This window comes from Photinus pyralis, unplaced genomic scaffold (assembly GCF_008802855.1).
Source record: "Photinus pyralis isolate 1611_PpyrPB1 unplaced genomic scaffold, Ppyr1.3 Ppyr1.4_LG1, whole genome shotgun sequence".
Taxonomy (NCBI): Eukaryota; Metazoa; Arthropoda; class Insecta; order Coleoptera; family Lampyridae; genus Photinus; species Photinus pyralis.
Window position 1 is genome coordinate 20,126,773 of NW_022170249.1, and position 20,290 is coordinate 20,147,062.

The following is a 20,290-nucleotide window of genomic DNA, read 5'->3' on the forward strand; positions in this document are numbered from 1 at the left end:
CTTAAAAATAAAGATAAAAAATGAATAAAACAATTATATTCAAGCCGGAGCAACTCCACACAAGAAATTAAAGACCCCCAGTCGAATTTATCATTCCAAATGCTGTTACATTTTGACACCCATAAGTGGGACTCGAATTAGCAACAAAGCAAATACGTTGGTGACAGTACACATTCCCTGAATTTTGTGAATTGTGAACTGTCATTAAGTATTGTCTTATCCAAACCCATTAACTATTAATAAATAAAATTTTATACAAAAAAAAACGCCGTAGCGTAACCAGTTTTTCTCATAATCACACAAAAATTACGCAAACTAAAATTATGAGTGTCATCACAGCAATATAACACGTTCCAGGCTGTTGGTGCAGTTTAATAGCTTTTGTATTGAGTTTTTCCGAGTTGAAAGAATCGACGAACTTTCTTGCAATAGCGCAATCAATCAAAGTTTGATTTTCCGCGGTGATCCTCATCAATCCTTAAAAGATATTAGTGAAATGAAAATTGAAGAAGTTGACGCAGATAGAAAATCCGGCACCCGCGTGCGAACGAATGCTCCTTGTGACCAACAGGAGCAGCCAGAGGGTGTCACCCTCTTAGCTTTTAGCTAAAACAGTGGACAAAGAGGGATTTGTAAGGCAGGAGACGCTCGTAAGAGGGGGAAAATAAGAAATCGTCGTGAGAATCTCACAACCGTAAAAGGCGGTTCAAGTGTTTTCAGATTCGTGATTCATGTTGAAATCCACTTTAAATCTGCTGCAACGATTTCCATGTTTATGTACCTCGAAATTTACAGCACCTACGATTTTCCTGCAAAAAAAATGGCTTTGCATTTAAATTAGTTGGAAAGTCTAATTTGTAACGTCGCAAGAATTTCCAATGTAGGTAGCTGTTTTTTTTTCGGTTGAAGTTCTAAAGTTCATTCTAAGCGTACAATGGCAATAGAATTAAACCTAGTCCGAGAGCAGCGTAATAGTTAATCCGATCAAGTTTCGGAGTTCGGAATGAGCAACATTCAATTCAAGTTTCAGCACAATCGTCTTTATAAACGGGGACAATGCAAATCTGCATAAAATGAAACCTACCGAAACACACATGCATACACACATAAAAGCAAGTTGCTGAAAAATAAATTTCTTATACGACAGCGAGGGAACATTCTGAGCAAAATGCAAGTTTACTTTTATTTATGCTTGCGGAAACTACGCTAAAGTTAAAGCAAAATAACCACTATTGTCTTTCCGCTAAATCGAGTGCGGGATTTAGTGCTAGGATTTTGGGATTACTTCAAACGGAAATATATGTATGTCTCTGTATGTTACCAACAAATGATGTGATCAACATCGGGGGAAAATAAACGTAAGGTTAAGGGCATTAAATTTTGTAGCATTAAGCAGGAACCATAAAAATCGTTAGGCGTCACACGTTCAGTAGTAAACAAGCGTTTTGATTGTGCACGAAAATGTACAAAATAGTTCTTTTTGTACTGCTTATAACAAAGAAATTGAGACGTTCCTCAATTTAAGAATAGAATTTAAGAATTAGTACCAAATGTTTAGTCAAATATCTCCAATTTCCCCCTAGATACCAAATATACTTCTTAATGAAGAGTAAAACACGGTGGTACAAGAGCTATTTTGCATATTGCTGCTTATATTAGATGAGTAAGTACGTATTGTGTTATCGAAGCGTAATACAAATATAAATTAACTACAAAGACGCGTAACTTCTGTGTAAGTTATTATAAAGTTTCTATTTCTATATCTTTTTGAAGTCGAAACAGTAGATGTACCTCGAAATTTTCACAATTGTACAGCGGCTGTTATATTCCAATAAAGTGTTATATTGATCTCTTCTCTCTGTCATAATCACGTGTAATGTAAACTCCCAATGATGTACGGCAAAGGATACGCATCATGTTTTTGAGTCTGCCGTTATTGATTTGCCGGAATGCCCAATGACCATTAACATGGGAGAAAAACTATCCCGCTAATAAGAGTGACCCAATCTACTCCTCGTCGATGTTGAAACCCGTCCCGCGTAATTTCTGGTCGGTTTTCCACAGTCCAGTTGTAAAAAACCGTTCAAATAGTTTGGAAATTGACAGTGAATGTTTAAAATTGCTTATTGAATATGCCACAAAAATTTTAGGATGCTAAAGGGGGGGGGGGGCTATTCATACTATATAACCCAAAAATCAGTCTGGGAGTGTTATTTATGTATACAGCTACTAAAGCTACAAGATAAAAGATATTTGATAATTGGCGCGGGGTGCAAGGGCAAATTTTGGCAATTGGTCTAGAGTGCAAGGTCAAATTTTGGCAATTGGCCTGGGGTGCAAGGTCAAATTTGGGCAATTGGGGTATTTCGGTAGTTGGTCCTGGAGTATTTCGGCAGTTGGCCAGGGGTGTGACCCCGCGGTATTTCGGAGGTTGGCCCCCTGGGGGGTTATTTTGTCAATTGGCCCGGGAATTTTACTCGCCATTTTACTTATCTTAATTTGCTCCACAGTGATCTATGCGATAATCCGTCCAGACAGCCTCTTACACAAAAACGTCATTGCACAAGAGACATATCACTTCGCGTGTACACTCGCCATGATCTGGAAGAAGACTGGCAGGTCTTGGTTGTGCGTGCATGCGCACATTTCAAGGTCAGATCAAGGTAGGTGAAGCTATCGATGGAAGTCCACACTGTTCAAAGTCCATTCTCCGCTATTCAAAACCCAAAAGTTGCTGACCGGTCAAAGTTCGTTGTAAAAGTAGGTCAAGCTATCGAACAAAGTCCACCCGCTGTTCAAAGTCCAAAGGTTGCCGATCGGACAAAGTCCAAAGGTTGCTGACCGGCGAAAGTCCATTACACACCTGTTCTAAGTCATTCAAAGTCCATTCGCAGCTGTTCAATGTCTAAAAGTTGGTTTCCGGTCAAAGTCCAAGGATTCGTGTAAAGTCTAAAGGTTACCGAACGGTCTCAAAGTCCATTTCTCGCCATTCAAAGTCCAAAGGTTAGTGTAAAGTACAAGTTTGTTGCCGATCAAAGTCCAGACAATTTACTCAACGTTTAAACGTGCTTATCAAGGTGATGAGGTCAGAGTCAACTTAAAAGTTTCCTCATGTGGAAGCCAATTAAACGAATGTGATGTGTATTGGATTGAAAGAGAGTAATTTTCTACAAAAATGGTAACTTTAACACTTCTAGAAAAATTAATTACATTTTAAGTATTTATTTAGAGTAGGTATATTTTAGTAGGATTTATTTGTTGGTATTTGGATCGAATTGGCTCAACTTGCTTCGACTAAATGGAGTAACCTGACAAATCAATATCTTAATTTGAAATTTGATCGTTCGCACTGCTCTCTCGAACGCCTGCGCACACATGGAATGTGCTAAAATGACAGTTTTTAAAATATTAATAAATTATAGAATGGCTAAATTAGGCAACATGTAATTTTTTATTAGAACTGACGTTTAAATCTACATTATAGGGGATATCTAAGGCGTTTTCGGAAATTATGCCCGAGTAAATAACCCAGTTGGTAGGTAACCTACACAGGTTCGCAACTCGAGTTATATGTTTTCCGAACGTTTTTACATAACCTAATATTCCTAACCGTGACATAACCTACATAAACATGTCTAACAAGGATAGTATAATCCATTCTACTATTCTTGGCACAAGTAGAAAACGCGCTACAGCAGCACTCCTTGCGTTTTGGACATCTGTAGTAGATTCCGACGACGATGATGACAATGTGATTGTTAGTCAACAACTTTTAACTACGAGAGAACATGGGGAAAGTAAACGTGTATGCATTAAGAATTATGTTGCCATTGTAGAAAGCTACAGTTTAGATGGTAATTAAAAATATTAAATTGCGTAGGTACCAGTTAAAAGTCATAGGTATTGTAGATTTCCGTAAACATTTCCGATTGACGAAAATGAGCTTTGAGGAAGTGCTAATTAAAATTGGTGATAAGTTGTCAATGGCTAGTTCCGTACACCACACTGGGAGACCTGGAAATGATGCGAAAACACAGTTATTAGTAGGTCTATGGATTCTCGCAAATCAAGAGTCGTACAGGTAAAATGAATTGTATAATTACTCTGAAAATGGTTAACATTTCCAGTCTTACAGAACCGTCGCCGATAGATTTGATCTGACCATTTCAACAGCATGGTGTTACTTTAGAAAAGTTGTAGATACTTTAGTTTCAATTGCGTCAGATGTAATTCAGTGGCCTAAAAATGAATCACAGAGACAGTGCTTCTCCACTGCATTTCGTAAAAGACAAGGATTTCCAAATGTTATAGGTACGATTGATGGAACGCACATACCAATAGTGGCCCCACACAATATGGCAAACTCTTACATCAACAGAAACAAATATTATTCAATTGTCTTACAAGGAGTTTGTAATGCTAGATATAAATTTATCGATTGTTATGCCGGTAAAGTTATTAATTAAAAAGGATACTATCATTTATGAACTCATTAGGTCCCCCTGGAAGTGTCCATGATGCCAGGGTATTAAAAATGTCTCCCTTAGGAAAAAAATTGAACCACAATATTCATGATCTCGTGCCCTCAGATTATCACTTGTTAGGTGATTCAGCGTATTCAAATGCAAGTCACCTACTTACGCCTTACAAAGACAATGGACATTTGAGTCGAAAACAGAAAAATTATAATTACAAGCACTCTGCTACAAGAGTAGCTATTGAGCAAGCATATGGGCTGTTAAAAGGTAGATTCCGCATTTTGAGATACGTAAATATATATGACACCAAAGTAATTCCCAGCGTTATTATAAGTTGTTGTGTTTTACATAATATTTGTGTTGATGCAAATGATTTAGATGTAGAGCCGTATCAAGAAGATGCAGATGCTAATGTTGCTGTAGGTATTAATGATAGAAACTTAGACACTAAAGGACGCATTAAACGTGATGATATCGCAGAAATTATAAATTAACAAAATTTTGTAAGATTAGTATTTATTTTACAATGTACATGTTGCTTTAATTATGTATTTAAATGCTTTTCGATTACATTAATCAAGCGTTCTTGCATTTTCATTTTCTCTTGGTGGCGTTTATCCATATCTTCGCGAAATTTTTTAAACCAAACTGGCTCATTTTCCTTGTTCTTACGTTTATTATTTGGTCGAAGCTGTGTACTGCATGATGGGGTGCTCCTCCCACTATCATTGATGGGACTATTTGGACATTCTGGTTCCTATAACAAAAGTACATGAAAGATTCAAAATATTGATGGAAATGCTAAACTCGAGGAACAAATTTAAATGAAAAGTATAAAACATTAAAACCTACCACATTCAGGCTGCTGCATTCTGCTGGTGGATTTATCTCAGGATTTTGATGCAGTAAATTATCCATAATGTCAAAATATTTAAATTGTAATCTATTTCTACCTGTGACAGCATTGTGGTCAATCACCTTTTTGTACTGTTTTTTTAAATTTTTGAATTTATTTTCGCACTGCTCCCATGTGACCATGTAACCATTTGCATTCATCAGTTCGGCAATTTGTTGCCAAACTTTCCTGTTTGTTGTAGACTTGTCTTCAAATCTTGTTTTATGTTCCTCATACAGTGATATCAATAGCTTTATTTCATTATCTTGCCAATGATGATTTTGAGGCTCGGATGCACTTGCTTGGCTACGTTGAGTCACTATTGGTGTTTCCTGCTCCTGAGATACGCCATAATCATGATTCTCATAATAATCTTCATTGTTGAGGGTTATATCCTCTTGCTGCCAATTTTCAACCTCTGTACTTTCACGGGATTCCAAATCAGGGGCATGAGTTGTTCGAATATGTTCATTAACAATATTTTCATATGATAAAAAGTCGCAGATTTCACATCGTGCGAGCACCCTATTCATTTTTGATTGTAGCAAATAATAAAACTAAAAGTCTTCTATTGACGATTTTGTCAAACAAAAAGGTAAACACTTCAATCAAAACATAACCTACAATACAGACGTACCCTACTCACTGACCAGAGTTATTACTAAACAACCGAGTTGCCAACCTGATCTAGTTTTCGAACGCAGACAAAATAACCGGTGTGAATAATCGAACGCTTGGGTTACAACTCGCTAAGAACCTACCTAACCCGGTTGAATTTCCGAAAACGCCTCTAGATGTCCCTCCCACAATAGTTACTTTTTCGAACGGGCATTTGTCAGTGTATTACCCGTTACAACAGATATTTTAATATATTAAAAAATTGTCCTTCTATACAGTCTTTTAAAAAAAAATGAAGTGTAGGTTGTTAAGTGAGCAAACATGTTACATTTGTAAAAAAAAAATTTTCTTACATGTATGTGTAAAGCGTGCGAATGATACACTTACCCAGCTAACCAGCGGTTGCCGGGGAACTTTCGGCCGACTTAGTTTTATACAGCGCTTAATAACAGTACTTATTTAATACTGTTAATGCACTGTATACGCGACATAATCTTAAATGTATTGTACATGGGACAATCGGCCAATACACCTGGGAAATCATTAAAGCAGCATATATCGGAAGTGCTGGTAGAATGGTAAGGTAACACAGCGCTTGCATTTAGCAGTTGTATTATTACTACAGGTTGTAGTGTGCATTGCTGCCACTTTTCCAACGCTGAAGTTGGAGGAGTAAGAGTTAATTATGTCGCGGTTGGTATCCCTACACACTAAAAATTGAAAGTATGTTGGTACTTGGTGGTTGGTACACTTATATACGGTACTTACGTCACAGTCTATAAACAATTTACGCTTATGGTTTTTACTTTTTGTGCTTTTGTGAAGTAAATATACTTATTTGTACCTTAAGTTAAGTATATCGTGCAAATATGTCCGTGTGTGGAAACTATAGGTAAGATTTGGTTGTAGCAACAATTGAAAAATATAACAATTGACATAAATAGTAATCCTAACCTAATTTGTTGTCAGCATACTGTGCAAAAAATAAGCGCGAATTTACTGTTGTAATTGTTTGGTAGGATTTTATTCTAGAGCTCTTTTGTGAAATCTTTTAGGTGTTTTTCTACAATTGTTTAATCAAGTGCAACCAAACTTTGTTTCAACTATGTTGTCCAATATTTACAAACGAAAAAGTATCCGTCAAAGACAGAGAAATGTAAAAAGGAATTTGTTAGAAGTTGTTAATTTGATTAACGTAGAAGGGAGTTTGGAGGCGAAAGAGAAGACCAACGATTTGATGGAAACAAAGGATAATGTAGTCGCTACTAAAAACGTTGGTACAAATTGCGCTTTAGCTTCACTGTTAGACGATCACACAGAAAAACTGCTCGACCGTGAACAGCAATTCCATTTGTTGACCAAAATTTAGCCACCTATCCTTCAATATTGTCTTCAGAATCTAAAATCACAAACGATGAAAATTCTTCTCAGGAATCTGATAACATTAAATTAATAGAAAGCAACAAATGTATAATATTTTTACAGAGATGGGCTAAACGTTATAAAATTTCTCACATTGCGAGCGAGTTATTGAAATGGGTTAAGGTAAATCCATTAACTGATCTACCAATGGATGCTCGAACATTACTTCAAACGCCTAGAAATACCTCAAATATCCAAAAATGCTACCCAACGTGAAGTGGGAGATATCATCAAAGTATATTTACGCAATGCACCTGATCGTGAAGGCGGGAGGGAAAATAGAAAAAAAAATTAGTAACAGTTCATTTTATTTTGAAACCTATTTTCAGATGTATGTGTATTAGAATCGTAGTAGTTTATATTTTATCTTGTAAAGCCTAAGATATTTTGACATTTAGCAAGTATTAAAAAATTTTAAATTTCAATAAAAAAAATAGTAGGTACATATTAAGTGTATTTCATTGGTACTGGCCCTGTGTGCAATTAATTACAAATTTCATCCATAGGAGGCAATATTTGCGACACCTTAAGTGCATTGCCACTGCACCTATATAGCATATAAAAGTAGCACATTAGCAGCACTTTCTCAGCATTTAAAAGATGCTTGCATATGAATAGCGGCGACATAACGGCCGGCGCGGCATATAGATGCAGGTTAGCAAATTGAAGTGCTTTCCCTGCACACACATTGCCGGCAACGGGGTACTTATTTTGTGTTGACCCATTATTTTGTGTTAGCTGTGTAGGTTGAGTGGTAGAGCAACAGTTGGACGACTAGGTCAACATGTTGAACTTCTTTCCTTTGGTGCAAGCCTCGACACCATAACGAACCACATACCGAAAAAAGTAGAACAATAGCTCTTAACATAAAAAACTAGTAGCGATCGGTCGGGCGGATGGGCAAAGTGGCCACAATAGCGCATTTTTTAAATTTTTGTGGAATTGCGCTAACAATGGATACGTCTTCGTAACGTGTAGACACGTGTACCTATTTTGTTCTAAAATGAAAACTCTAATGTACATACCTACAATAAAACAATGATATCTACATATTTTTGCAAATCCATTTATGCATAAATTCATTTCAACATTAATCATGGAAGCAAAGAAAAGTCCGTACTAAGAAATTTGCTCCGTAATTCATACCGTGACAATTATTAATGTTGTTTGCAGCCAGAAGAGAATTTCTCTCCGGCTATATATATAAAATTCACGCGCATCAGAAATTCATGTTTTTAATATGAAAGATAAAATGAAATAAGCAAATTCGACTGGAAATGGAATACGAAATATGTGTAATGAACTGTAAAATACGGATAATGCCGCAAAAAGGAAGAGAAAACGAAAAAAATGAGGGATACGACCCGGGCGGAATACTAAATTCTAAGTCTGGGATATTCGATATAATTTTCACATCATACACGTTACGTAATGTCAAGGCAGTAATTAATTAGGAAAGCTTGTCTACACAAGACGTAATTGGCAAATGAACCGCAGTAACCAGAGACGATTAAGTTTTAATTGAGCCTTGTTTACACAACAGAAGAAATTAAACTATCACTCGCAACGTTTCAGGTTAATAGTCTTTTAGGCAGATCAACAACAGTTTTCAGAAAGTGAAGGAGGGAACAAAGCTGTAATGATGGCCAGATTTAATGATATTCTAACGCACGTGTAACTTTTAACGATATAGGCTTCGATTTTTTTAATTAACGTTCGAATTTTCGAAATAATTATCTTAATTAACTTCTGATCAACCCACAATCTTCAAGTGGAATAAGGAACGGGAAAGAAATATGGTAATATCTTTCGAAGCGAAAGCATTCGGTCGTTATCAACACCCTTTTAAAATTTCCACCGTATCATAAGCTTGAAACTTCCATTAAAAAAAGTTCCGCCCTTTAATAGACTTTGGGTACGTAAAACATAATTAATTACATTTAGGAAGTAATTGACGAATGTATTTTTGCATATTTTCAACGTACTTTTGAAGTAAGCTTGTTGAATAACTTGTCAAAAGGACGTAAAAGAAAAAAAAACAAAAATATCCAAGCAGAAAAATAAACACTGACCAAACATTAATCACAAAACGCGATAATACCTTCAAACCGACTATAAATTACCAGTAGTAAGATCACGTCGCCGAATAAAAATTTTACTCAAACGTTACACCTCAATTTGTTAATTTTGCATTCTAATAATGTTTCTTATTTTATGTGAAATTGGAATGTCAAAATTGATAGCGGTAAGCGTAATTATCGCTGTAATTTGCTGCTCTTTGGTTAGTTTAGGAAACATGACAGATTTTCATTGCCTGAATTTTGACGAGGGAATTTGTATTGGTAATCCTTGCCGTGTATTTACTTATGAATGAAAACTTTACTTGAAATTATTCATTTTTTTCCTTGGCATTTGTTCGAGTAGCCTCTTTAGGATCGCTCCTTCGACAAGTCTTGATTTAGACTAGCATTTTGTGTCGAGTAAATTATGTACAATTGTGTACATATTAAATCGCGTTCGTACGAAATGGCCGCAAGTTCGGGTTATCTAAATAAATTCGATTATACGGTATCGGAATCGAGTATTTTCAAAGCTCAATTGGGACAATTATTTATTATAAATAAAGTTACAGAATATGCTATCAAACGTGTGGTTTTCCCAACTGCGTTCAATACTAAAACCCGATATGTTCGTGAACGGTATGAAAAAAGGTCCTATTTTGAAGCGATTAATATGAAGGAAAACCCAATTTTGGGTTCAGTAAATGAATTGACATTCCCAGGGGTAAGGAAATGGTGGAAGCCGGAAAGGGGAAATTGGAATCCCAATCCGACAAAACTAAGTCGGAGAATTGCTAAATTATGCGCCCAAAAGACCCCGACCGCAAACCAGTGGCAGTGTGGGGGCAACGCGAGATAAGCGGAAGTGCAGTTCCAGGACTCCAACAATGAGGTCAAAGATCCATGGAAGATGCACGGCGTATGGTAAGACAACCACAAACCAAGTAAGTGCTATTTTCGTGCTAATTTATACGTTATACGTGTGGTAAAAAATGTCACATATCAACGGTATGTAAACATCAGTGCGCGTTAAATCAAATTATGTTAGCCAAGATAATTTTGTAAACACAGAAGCCCATCGATAGCCCTAACTAAAGGATAAGGTTGAAGGAGAATTAAATAGATTAGTAAAATTGGGCATACTCGAACCTGTCAAGTTTTCGGAATAATGGCAATTTGAAACTACGGATATGTGATGATTTTTGAATTATTGTAAATTCGGTTTTGAAAAATCCATTGCCAAATATTAATGATGTTTTAGCGAATTGAGAGGGGGAGATACATTTTCAAAAATAGATTTGTCAAGCATTTCAATAATTAGCGATTATTAAAAATATAAAAAAAACTACTTACCATAAATACACATAAAGGGTTATATGTATTGTCATACCAGATGTCCTTTTGAGATCATTAATGCTCCCGCTATTTTAAAAAAATTAGGGAAACATTGTTAGCAGACATTTCAGGAGTTGTCTTTGTGGACGACATTTTGGTAACTGGATAAATTCTAAGGAGGAGATTAGATTAGTTAAAAAAAATTAGACGATTACGAACTAAAAATTCAAAATAGTATATTAAGATACAAGTGTATAATCAAGTCTTTATAGCACCCGCAACGAGTTTAAGGGCACGACTCGAAGCGAAGTGCCTTTAACGTTGCAAGTGCTTTAAAGACCAATTATACACGTGTGTCTTATAGTATTTTTTATTATACCTGCAGTATAATTTAAAAATAGGGAATACAATGAAATGATATAGACGTTATACTCGAATACATGTCCAATTAAGTGGGCTGGGTATTCGTAAGTTCACGAGTGCTATGGAAATGTCACTTGACGTTTGCCTATAAAAATTATCGTCTTTGTGAATAAAACGATTTCCGCTGAAAAAGATAATACACCGTCCATTAAATCGGTTGTTGTAAAATCTAAACAAACGTTGGTAGGTGTAAAATCCAAATCCAGTAAAGCCTATTATAAAGAATATGAAAGATTATTATTATTATTATAAGAAAGTGAACGGTTGGACAGAATTTTTTGTTTATTAATTTAATATGTCAATCAAGTGCGCGGAAGTACAAGTCAAACAGGCCGTATTTTGTTCTGTCATTGAGATACTTTGAAAGAGTAATTTCGTTCGAATTTGTTCAAAATGTGATAATTTTAGATACGTAATTTCTTTGGAAAAGGCGGATGGTGGCAATTATTCATTTTAGAGAACATGTCTAAACGTTTGTTGAGCGAAATTTCGGGTTGTGTTTTTTAAAAGTGACAGCGTGACAGTTCTCCTTCTCATTATTGACTACTAGTTAATAATGTTCACATTATTAACCACGTTGAACAACTGCCGAGAAAGCCTACTTTACAAGTGGAAAAAAGGTTAATAATCATGTCATCAGACGCTAGTAGTGAAAAAATAACTTATTCTTCTCCTATAAACGTAATAATGACATTGGAAAAAATTCGAAAACAAAAAAGACAGAAGAATCACAAGGTAAAGTTCAGATATACAAAGAGAAATCTTCGTATCCTGTTCTACCACTTAAACCTTGACAGAGCAAACAAAAACTTATAAATTTAATACCTATCCTAATGAAAAAAAAATCAATATAATGTATTAATTTAGAAGACTTCCAGTACTATTAGTGAAAAAAATCGTATAGGGTGAAGTGGTGTAAAAATGAAACAACCAAAATTATGGGTAAAAATGAGACACTTACATAATTGCAACTAAAGATCATTTTAATCCCACAACAAAACGACAATAATAAAATCTGGATATAGTAAAACCTAAAGTCATATTTATTCAAAAATTAAATATAAACCACCAATGATTAAACGAATCGTACTTTATGTGTTACAATTTATGCGCCAAAAACTTTTAAAATCGTTGATCAATCTTTTACGAATCCAGACGTCGGAATTGTTCGGCGAAGGTCGCAAAATGAAGCCGTTGCCATAAGCATTCAGTAAAACGCGCGCGAATAGTGTATTACTGAATGAATTGTTTGTACCACGTGCAAGGTCAGTGGGGTAAATTTAAGACAAGTAATGAGACGAGCTGTGGGGTAAAAATGATACATAATTTTATACAATTTTAGGTTCCCGAAAGTTAAAATGCCTAGATGTTACGTTTCGAAAGTGAAAAATTACACGGAAGAAGATCTGCAAAAGGCGCTTACTTTAATTAAAGAAGGTGAGTTGTCTATTTGAGCTGCTTCAAAGAAATTTGGGATTGATAAATCAAAATTAAGCCGCTGCATTCATAATAAAAATAATGCAAAACGAGGACGAAAGCAAGTCTTATCTGTGGATCAAGAGAAAGATTTAACCCAAAAATTAACTATATTGGCAAAATGGGGGTTTGCCTTATCAAAGGAGGAGGTTAAATTAGTTGTCCAAACATACGTAAATGAAAATAATTTGAAAACGGTTTTTAAAGATGGTAAACCAGGTGATGATTGGTTTCGATTGTTCTGTAAACGAAATCGTCTGAGTCAGAAAAAAATGGAACAGTTAGAAAAATGTAGGAGAACAGCCACTAGCGATCCATTTATCATATACTCTTTCTATGATCGCCTCGAAGAAACAATTAAACAGCTTGGTTTAGAAGATAAACCCTCGCATATCTTTAATTTGGACGAGACAAGCTTCAATTTAGATCCAGGCAGGATCAAAGGTGTTGCTGCGGTGGGCCAAAAAGTTCATAGGAGTATCGAAGGATCTGGTAAAGAAAATATAACGACAATGGCTTGTATTTCTGCTAGTGGATTATTATTATCACCGCTAATTATATATCAAGGTCAAAACCTATGGAGCTCATGGAAAGGGTCAAATGACTTGGAAGGGACCTGTTACGCTGTTTCAGAAAAAGGCTGGATGACCACCGCCGTTTTTAATGGTTGGTTCTCCAAATTTTGTGCAATGGTTTCAGAAAGGCCACTTTTGGTGATAATGGATGGTCATGTTTCTCACCTGGATAAAGGAATCATTGACCTTGCCATACAAAACAATATCACTTTGTTTAAATTACCACCCCATGCGACAGATATATTACAACCGTTAGACAAATGTTGCTTTGGTCCATTGAAGCTTAAATGGAATCAAAAGCTTTTAGAATGGCAGCGATTGAATCAGAGGAAGCTCACAAAGCCAGAATTTGCAGATATGATATGCGAGATATGGAATATAGGAATTTCAAGCTCTGTCATTAAAAAGTCTTTTGAAAGCACTGGAATATTCCCTTGCTGTAGAGACAAATATCCAGTAGAACGTTTAAATGAAATTAAATTGAAGAGATATAAAGAAAGAGCTCAAAACCCAAATCCTTTAGACGTTTTTGAATTGTATCAAGAAGAAGAAAATGACGAAAATGCACGTGATATTTCTGAACAGGGAATTGAGCAATGCGAAACAAAGGAAAACGAAGAACCACGCCCATCAACCTCATTTGAACACATTTTGCTACAAAAAATTAATAGAACAAACCCCGAAATAAAGCGAAGGCGAAAGGTTAATTCGCAATGTGCAGTTTTAACCAGTGCCGAATACTTAAGGATGATAAATGAAAAAGAAGCTCTGCAAAAAAAGAAAAAAGAACCAAAGAAAAAGATTCCTAAAGTGACTGAGTCTTCTTCGGACAATGACAGCATTCCTTACAAAGACGAAAGCGACACTGAAAATCTGACAGTTGAAGACATTGTCAATGAAGAAAATCAATCAAATGAAGATTTTTGTGTGAGTGACATTAAAAATGGAGACTACATTTTAGTGAAGTTTTGTACAAAGAAAAAAATATTACATTATGTTGCGCTCGTGGAATCTGTAGGAGAAAATGAGTGTTCTGTGTCGTATTTACGTCGAAAGGGAGATAAATTTATATTTCCCCAGATACCTGAAAAATATAATGTGCCTAAGGATGATGTAGTTTTGAAATTACCAGCCCCAGACTTTCATGGGGGCACCGCGAGAGTATCACAAAAATTTGTATTTTCTATTGCTTTTGATAAATTTAATGTGAACTAAAGCTTATGTTAAAGATTTACTTTATTTTCGAACTTTGTGTCAACATGGTTACCATATTTCTTCATGATGAGTTAAATCAAATATTTCTTTTTATTATTATTAGGTTTTTGTGTGTATTTTTTTAAGTAAACTGAGAAAAAATATATAAATGAGTGTCTCACATTTACCCACAATGTATTAGTATTACCCCAAGGATGATAGGCAACGCACTCTATTTAATAAATGCCTGAAAACGTAGTGTCTCATTTTTAGACGTACCATGTCTCATTTTTAACCTAAAAGGTGTGTAGAAATGAGACACAATTTTAATTTTTTTTTCTAAAACACGCAATAATTTACTCAAATGTATTAATTAAATGTTATTCCTCATCAAATTCTATATGAAATGGCCATTTTTCTGAAAATTTAGAGAAACAAGAACCACTCGAAAAATCAAAAGTTACGTTAAACGTCTCATTTTTACACCACTTGACCCTATATATACCACGGTAGAGAAGTCCATTATTGCCTTCGCACCTTACACCCTTCGGCGCAAGCGCCTCGAGATGTCTTCTTGGTGCTCAGGCAATAATACTGGACTTCTCTACCTTGATATATAATATACTATCCATGGATGAATAGGAAGTTACTTACGAATAAAATCTGAAATGCATCGATAATACTGGCATATATGAATGAAATGTCAAAGGCATTTAAATCTTCTATCTTTTGGTGCATTCATTCAAAACTTCAAACAATGCATCGATTAAAAAGTGGAACAGATTTGGAAGCATACCCTAAATTACGCGCGTTTGTAAAAGCTTCAGCGAACGAGCGTGAGAGAGAAAGAAGTAGTCACTTCTGTCTGCACTCACCAAGTGCCACTTTTGAATTGTTTTTCGGAAACGATTTAAATTCCCACACCACAAGTCAAAATCGCTAAAGAACTTATTTTTGTGTTAAACAAACCAGATTGTTAAGATTAGTTAGTTTAGTTGAAGTGTGCGTGTGCTAGTTGTCAGTATTAATGTAATGTCAGTTTATAGTTTTTCAATTACACAATTAATTTTACACATCGGTATTCGCTCGATTTATTTAATATTTCTGATCTATAAGAAATCAACAGTTAATTCAATACAGATACATAATTTCGCCGAGATCGAATTATTTTTTTAGGTTTAGAGAACTTTATCAAAATTTTGTATAAAATCAGAAAGGGCAAACAAAAAACTATACAAAGCGGAATTTTTCTTTTATGGCTGTTGTTATGGTTGTAGACTTAGTTCCCAAAAACATTTTCAACTCTGTATCGCTCATTTTTTGCAACACTTGATTTGTACACCCTGTAAACAATCTTGATAAATTGCATTTAAACGGTTTACTATACCTTTGATGTATAAATTAAATTGATGCTTGTGATACATTATTTAATTCATGGTTAATTATAAACTCCAAAGCTGATTTTAACTAGTCCACTTTTTAAACATACCGCTAGAAGTTACATCACCAATCACCTATCTCTAAAATGCGCCTGCGCAGTCACAAAATCCCCCCCTCTCATCCCCACCTATGGTAGCTACAGACGAACGGACGTAATTCGCATAATGATTAGCAGTGTTTTGAACAATTGTTCCTTGTGCCAATAGTGACGTTAGCGATAAAAGGAGAATACTGGCTGTTCTGATCTCAGCCGATACAGCGAAAAATTTAACAGACCGAATGCCTTTTACTTAGTTTATACTGTTGCAATTAACGCCGACGTAGAGACCCGTTTGAAATTCATGTTTAGTTTACCTGACAGACTTATAAAACACGACGAACCAACTGAACTAATCAAATTATTTATCCTACAACTTAACTTAAACTGAGATTTAAACCGAACCGAAATTGTACAACCGGGTTTAAGTAGGATTAGTTCAACACCAGTCAAGTTTTATTTTAAAACTGCACCATTTCTCATAGATAAAGCCTAAACGTCTTACCGACGATGGTATCCTTCCGGATACGGTATCCCTAAGCAGTAATACGAGATATTTAAAAATTCATTCCCGGAACGGTTAAAGAAATACCTAATTTAGTTTACCTTCATTGACTAATGTCAGGGGTTTGCAATTAGCTAACTATTCTGGTCCTAAATGGTAGTGGATATGCATCCTTGATAGTTTATCGATTTCACGTTTCGTCGTGTGCTAAATAGCATCACCTTAAGAAGGGGTCGTATTCGCTAAAAGTAAGTGAATCATGTCAGTGCACGAAATTGTCCCAAACAAGCAGTAAAAGACTCAGTTCCTTTCATTGGGTGTAAATATAGCGCTCTGCAAAAATTGCTTCTCGTGACCATAAAAATGGCGATTCCATTTCGTAGATCGTTCCAATTTTCAATACAAAAATGAGATAATTTTCACCTATATGAGCGCGTTTCGTTTTGAAACGTACCTTCCGATCATTCAGGAAACGTTTCCTTTCTACTTCAAAAACAGGAAACATTATTAGCTCACGGATCTACCAGTTATTACAACTCATTTATAAACAGCATCGTGCTGCTCTGAATTCACACTTTTGCAACACTTCCACGTTTAAAAATGAACTCATTTAAATGAAATTCGTATTACTTTTCTCATTGTAAAAATGTGAGACGGTGCAGGTATTTTCAAGTCTTCAAGAGCAAATTACCATTTTAAAGTAATAAGCTGCAACGAACTTGCCCCCTCCGTGAGACAAATGCATGGCAAGTGTGTTCATTCTAACCTACTTGCTGTGTGTAAACTTTACATTATTATCCTAACATTAGGAATGACAACATGCTTACAGACCCTAGTGGCAATTTGGTGTCGATGAATATAAATCCGATTAAGAAACTTTGTAATTCCGAAATGCGGTAGCACTTCCCTTTTATTTTTGCTGAAACGTAAAAGTTCAATATTAAATTATTTGGCGCGTGACCAATTTATGTTGCTAAGGTTTATATTTTCTAATTTCCGGATATTACTGCCATTTCTTTTTTGACTTCCATTGCCTGCTGTATATCGATCCCAACTTTTCTTCTTCTTCATAACTTCCAGTAATCAAATGCTGCGGTTTATTCTCAGAGTGAAGTAATTATTCGATGTGGTTCTTGCTTTCGATTTCGTATACTATTAGTGGTTTCTTGAAACCCTTTATAACGGTAACCAGTGAAGCTGGTGGGAAACATTCGGTGGCATTAATGACCCACTTAAGGTATAATTGAATCAAGTAGTAATAATGGTTGTGGATGAATTAGGGAGTTACGTTTATACAGTTATTGAATATGCCAAGAAAACCTATCCCAAAATAGAAAAGAAAAGGGCATATATCTGGCGTTATACAGACCTCGAGCTAAGATCATGAACTTACCTTAATTAAGCATTTTCAGGAAAAAGATTTGCGGAAGAAGCCCTAAATTTTCCACAACCTTAATAAAAAGTTATTTCTGGTTACAACCAATCTAGACATAATAACAGCTGGATTTTTCGCGGAACAAAATCTCGATAAATCCAATGCCTACTATTTAAAAACCGTAAAAAATAAGGTTTTATTTTTGGTTCATTTCTAAAATTAAAAAAAAATGTAGGTTGTGATACATCAATGTAATCAAGGCTTGTGTGATTAACTGATCATCGTTTGATGTTGGCATATTTTGTTTGCACTCCACTCGGTAGCAACCCTATCGTGGCCTCATATGTAGATGGCTTGCAATCAACCATCTTACCGATACAGCGATATCGAAGAGTCTCCAGACGGGCATTGAAATGGTTGTCATGAATACCTGCTTCAGAAGACCGTCCTGTTCCAGAGTGATTCACACTGATACCAAAACAGTTGAGGTAATTTCTTTAAGTACGTCAAAAAAAGTGTTCCGAATGCGACGTGCCGACGCGGCGTTAGTATGCTTTCGTTCACTACTAATACAGGCCATTTGTACTCAAACGGGCATCTAGCGGGAAAGTTGTGGGGTAGTTCTTTGATGCTATATGTTTTTTGGGGTGCTGAATCCGAATCTGAGGTTTGCCAACAAAATTTCATGACGCAACATTGAAAAAAATACAAAAGAAGTTGAAAAAGATCTTTTTTTGGCAGTTTTGTGCTTACAACTTGATAACTATCAACTTTTTGAAAATAATCCTCCTATTCAAATAATAATAATAATAATAATAATGTTTATTGGTGATATATACGTAGCTACGTATTTTCACAAGTCAGTAGAAGATAACACAATACATATGTATAACATTGAAATAATTAAATAAATAGAATCAACACAGTAAAAACATTCAACAGGTACAAAGTAGATAAAATATGGCATTGACTAGGGCAGAATCAGTGAAATGATCTTGGTAACTGCGTAGGTATTTTAAGGAATGTTAAATTTGTCGCTATTCTTCTAAAGAATAATAGGCTTTTTTTTGTAAGTGAGTTTTTACGGTATTTTTGAACAACCTGAGACTTAGGTTTTGTATTGTACTTGGTAAAACATTAAAGAACTTCATACCATAAAAGCTAGTGCCATCTTTCGTTTTATTGATTCTGTGAAAATTAACTTGTATATTACTTTTATTCCTTGTGCTGTACATATGAACGTCCTCATGTTTTGTGAATGTGTAGTAATGCATTTTTGTATATATAAGAGTTTGTAGGATGTACAATACAAAATGAAAGTAGATAAAATTTCCTACCGACTCCGCTATTTAGTTTTTTTCCTCGTTCAACCGTTCGACCTCAAGCGCCAGTTGAAAATTGGCGTATTTCGGCTGTATCCGCAAATAACCATCTTTTATTATTATTCTGTGCAAATATAAATCCGTACTTTTCATTGTCTACCGGCAGATTTTATAACTGTTCCGTCTGGTATAAAACTCTCCCACTCCTTCACAGATGAGTCAAGGCCCATTACGTCACCGTGTACTTGCGTTTGCAGTCTTGAAGCCCTCCTCCCACCAAAAAAACAACGGATGTCATCTGTCAATTACGCGTTACGACACCACAATTCAACACGATTTGTTTATTTGTAGTGTTAAAAACTCAAGATAAGAGAAAAAGCGGCCCATTCTCCAATGATGTTGAAACAGCAATGGAATACATTTATACTTACCTTGAAACTAGTGATGGAGAGTGCCAGTTTTCGCTCGATGAGTTGATGGACCAAATCAAAGGTGATTGTATTCCTGATAACAAGACAGTCAAAACTCATTTACATAAGAAATATGGAAGCGATATAATAATTACCTTTTCTCCAAACAAGACGCCGGTAGTGTGTTTTATAAACACAGGGTATAAAATTTTGAATGATGCTTGGTATCAGCAGGCGTTAAAAAATGAACACGAAGAAAGAATCAGGATTGTTAAGGCGGCTGCTGCAATTATTATAGAGGATATCCGGGGCCAGGTTTATGAGACAGAACAGTACCCACCACCTGATAAGTTTTTAGAAAGAAATAAAGAACTCATTCCTGAAACACTCCGTACATTTATGGAAACAATTATATTAAACAAAAAACGTGGAAACCATGATAACTGGAAGAAGATGAGTACAGCGCTGGCTCATAGTCTTTTAGCAGCAGTGAGGCCCAGATCATTCGTCTCACCACTTCTCGTAGGGTTGGCAATGTTTTTGTACAAGAAGTGCGGTTCAAGGAAATTGGTGGATGTGGTTTCCTCATTAGGGTTCTGTCCGGCTTACAAAGAGGCTGTTCGCTTGGAAGCATCAGCAATTAACAGTCATCCGCTGAAAGTTAACCAGCCGTGCTTCTCACAGCAAGTGTACGATAACGCTGATTTCAACGTTCATTCATTCAA

General features: G+C 35.5%; 1 protein-coding gene across 3 annotated transcripts; it reads left to right on the plus strand.

The window, feature by feature from the left end:
* The first annotated feature begins 3,435 nt into the window (after nt 1–3,435).
* LOC116158904 (putative nuclease HARBI1) lies at nt 3,436–5,018 on the plus strand. 3 transcript variants are annotated; one of them, XM_031471767.1, is made up of 4 exons: nt 3,436–3,854; nt 3,895–4,081; nt 4,136–4,449; nt 4,497–5,018. In XM_031471767.1, exons 1-4 carry the CDS (start codon nt 3,632–3,634, stop codon nt 4,970–4,972), a joined length of 1,200 nt encoding a protein of 399 aa, XP_031327627.1. In that variant the 5' UTR covers nt 3,436–3,631; the 3' UTR covers nt 4,973–5,018. The 3 variants fall into 3 exon arrangements, with proteins under 3 accessions (XP_031327627.1, XP_031327629.1, XP_031327628.1); XM_031471769.1 differs by having other exon boundaries at nt 3,910–4,081; XM_031471768.1 differs by having other exon boundaries at nt 3,437–3,854; nt 3,901–4,081.
* The last annotated feature ends 15,272 nt before the right edge of the window (nt 5,019–20,290 follow it).

Coding starts and splice junctions, on each gene's coding strand:
- LOC116158904 (XM_031471767.1), top strand. CDS start 3,632: ATGTCTAACAAGGATAGTATAATCCATTCTACTATTCTTGGCACAAGT. Junction 4,082..4,135: donor GCAAATCAAGAGTCGTACAG/GTAAAATGAATT, acceptor CCAGTCTTACAG/AACCGTCGCCGATAGATTTG. Junction 4,450..4,496: donor ATTTATCGATTGTTATGCCG/GTAAAGTTATTA, acceptor TGAACTCATTAG/GTCCCCCTGGAAGTGTCCAT.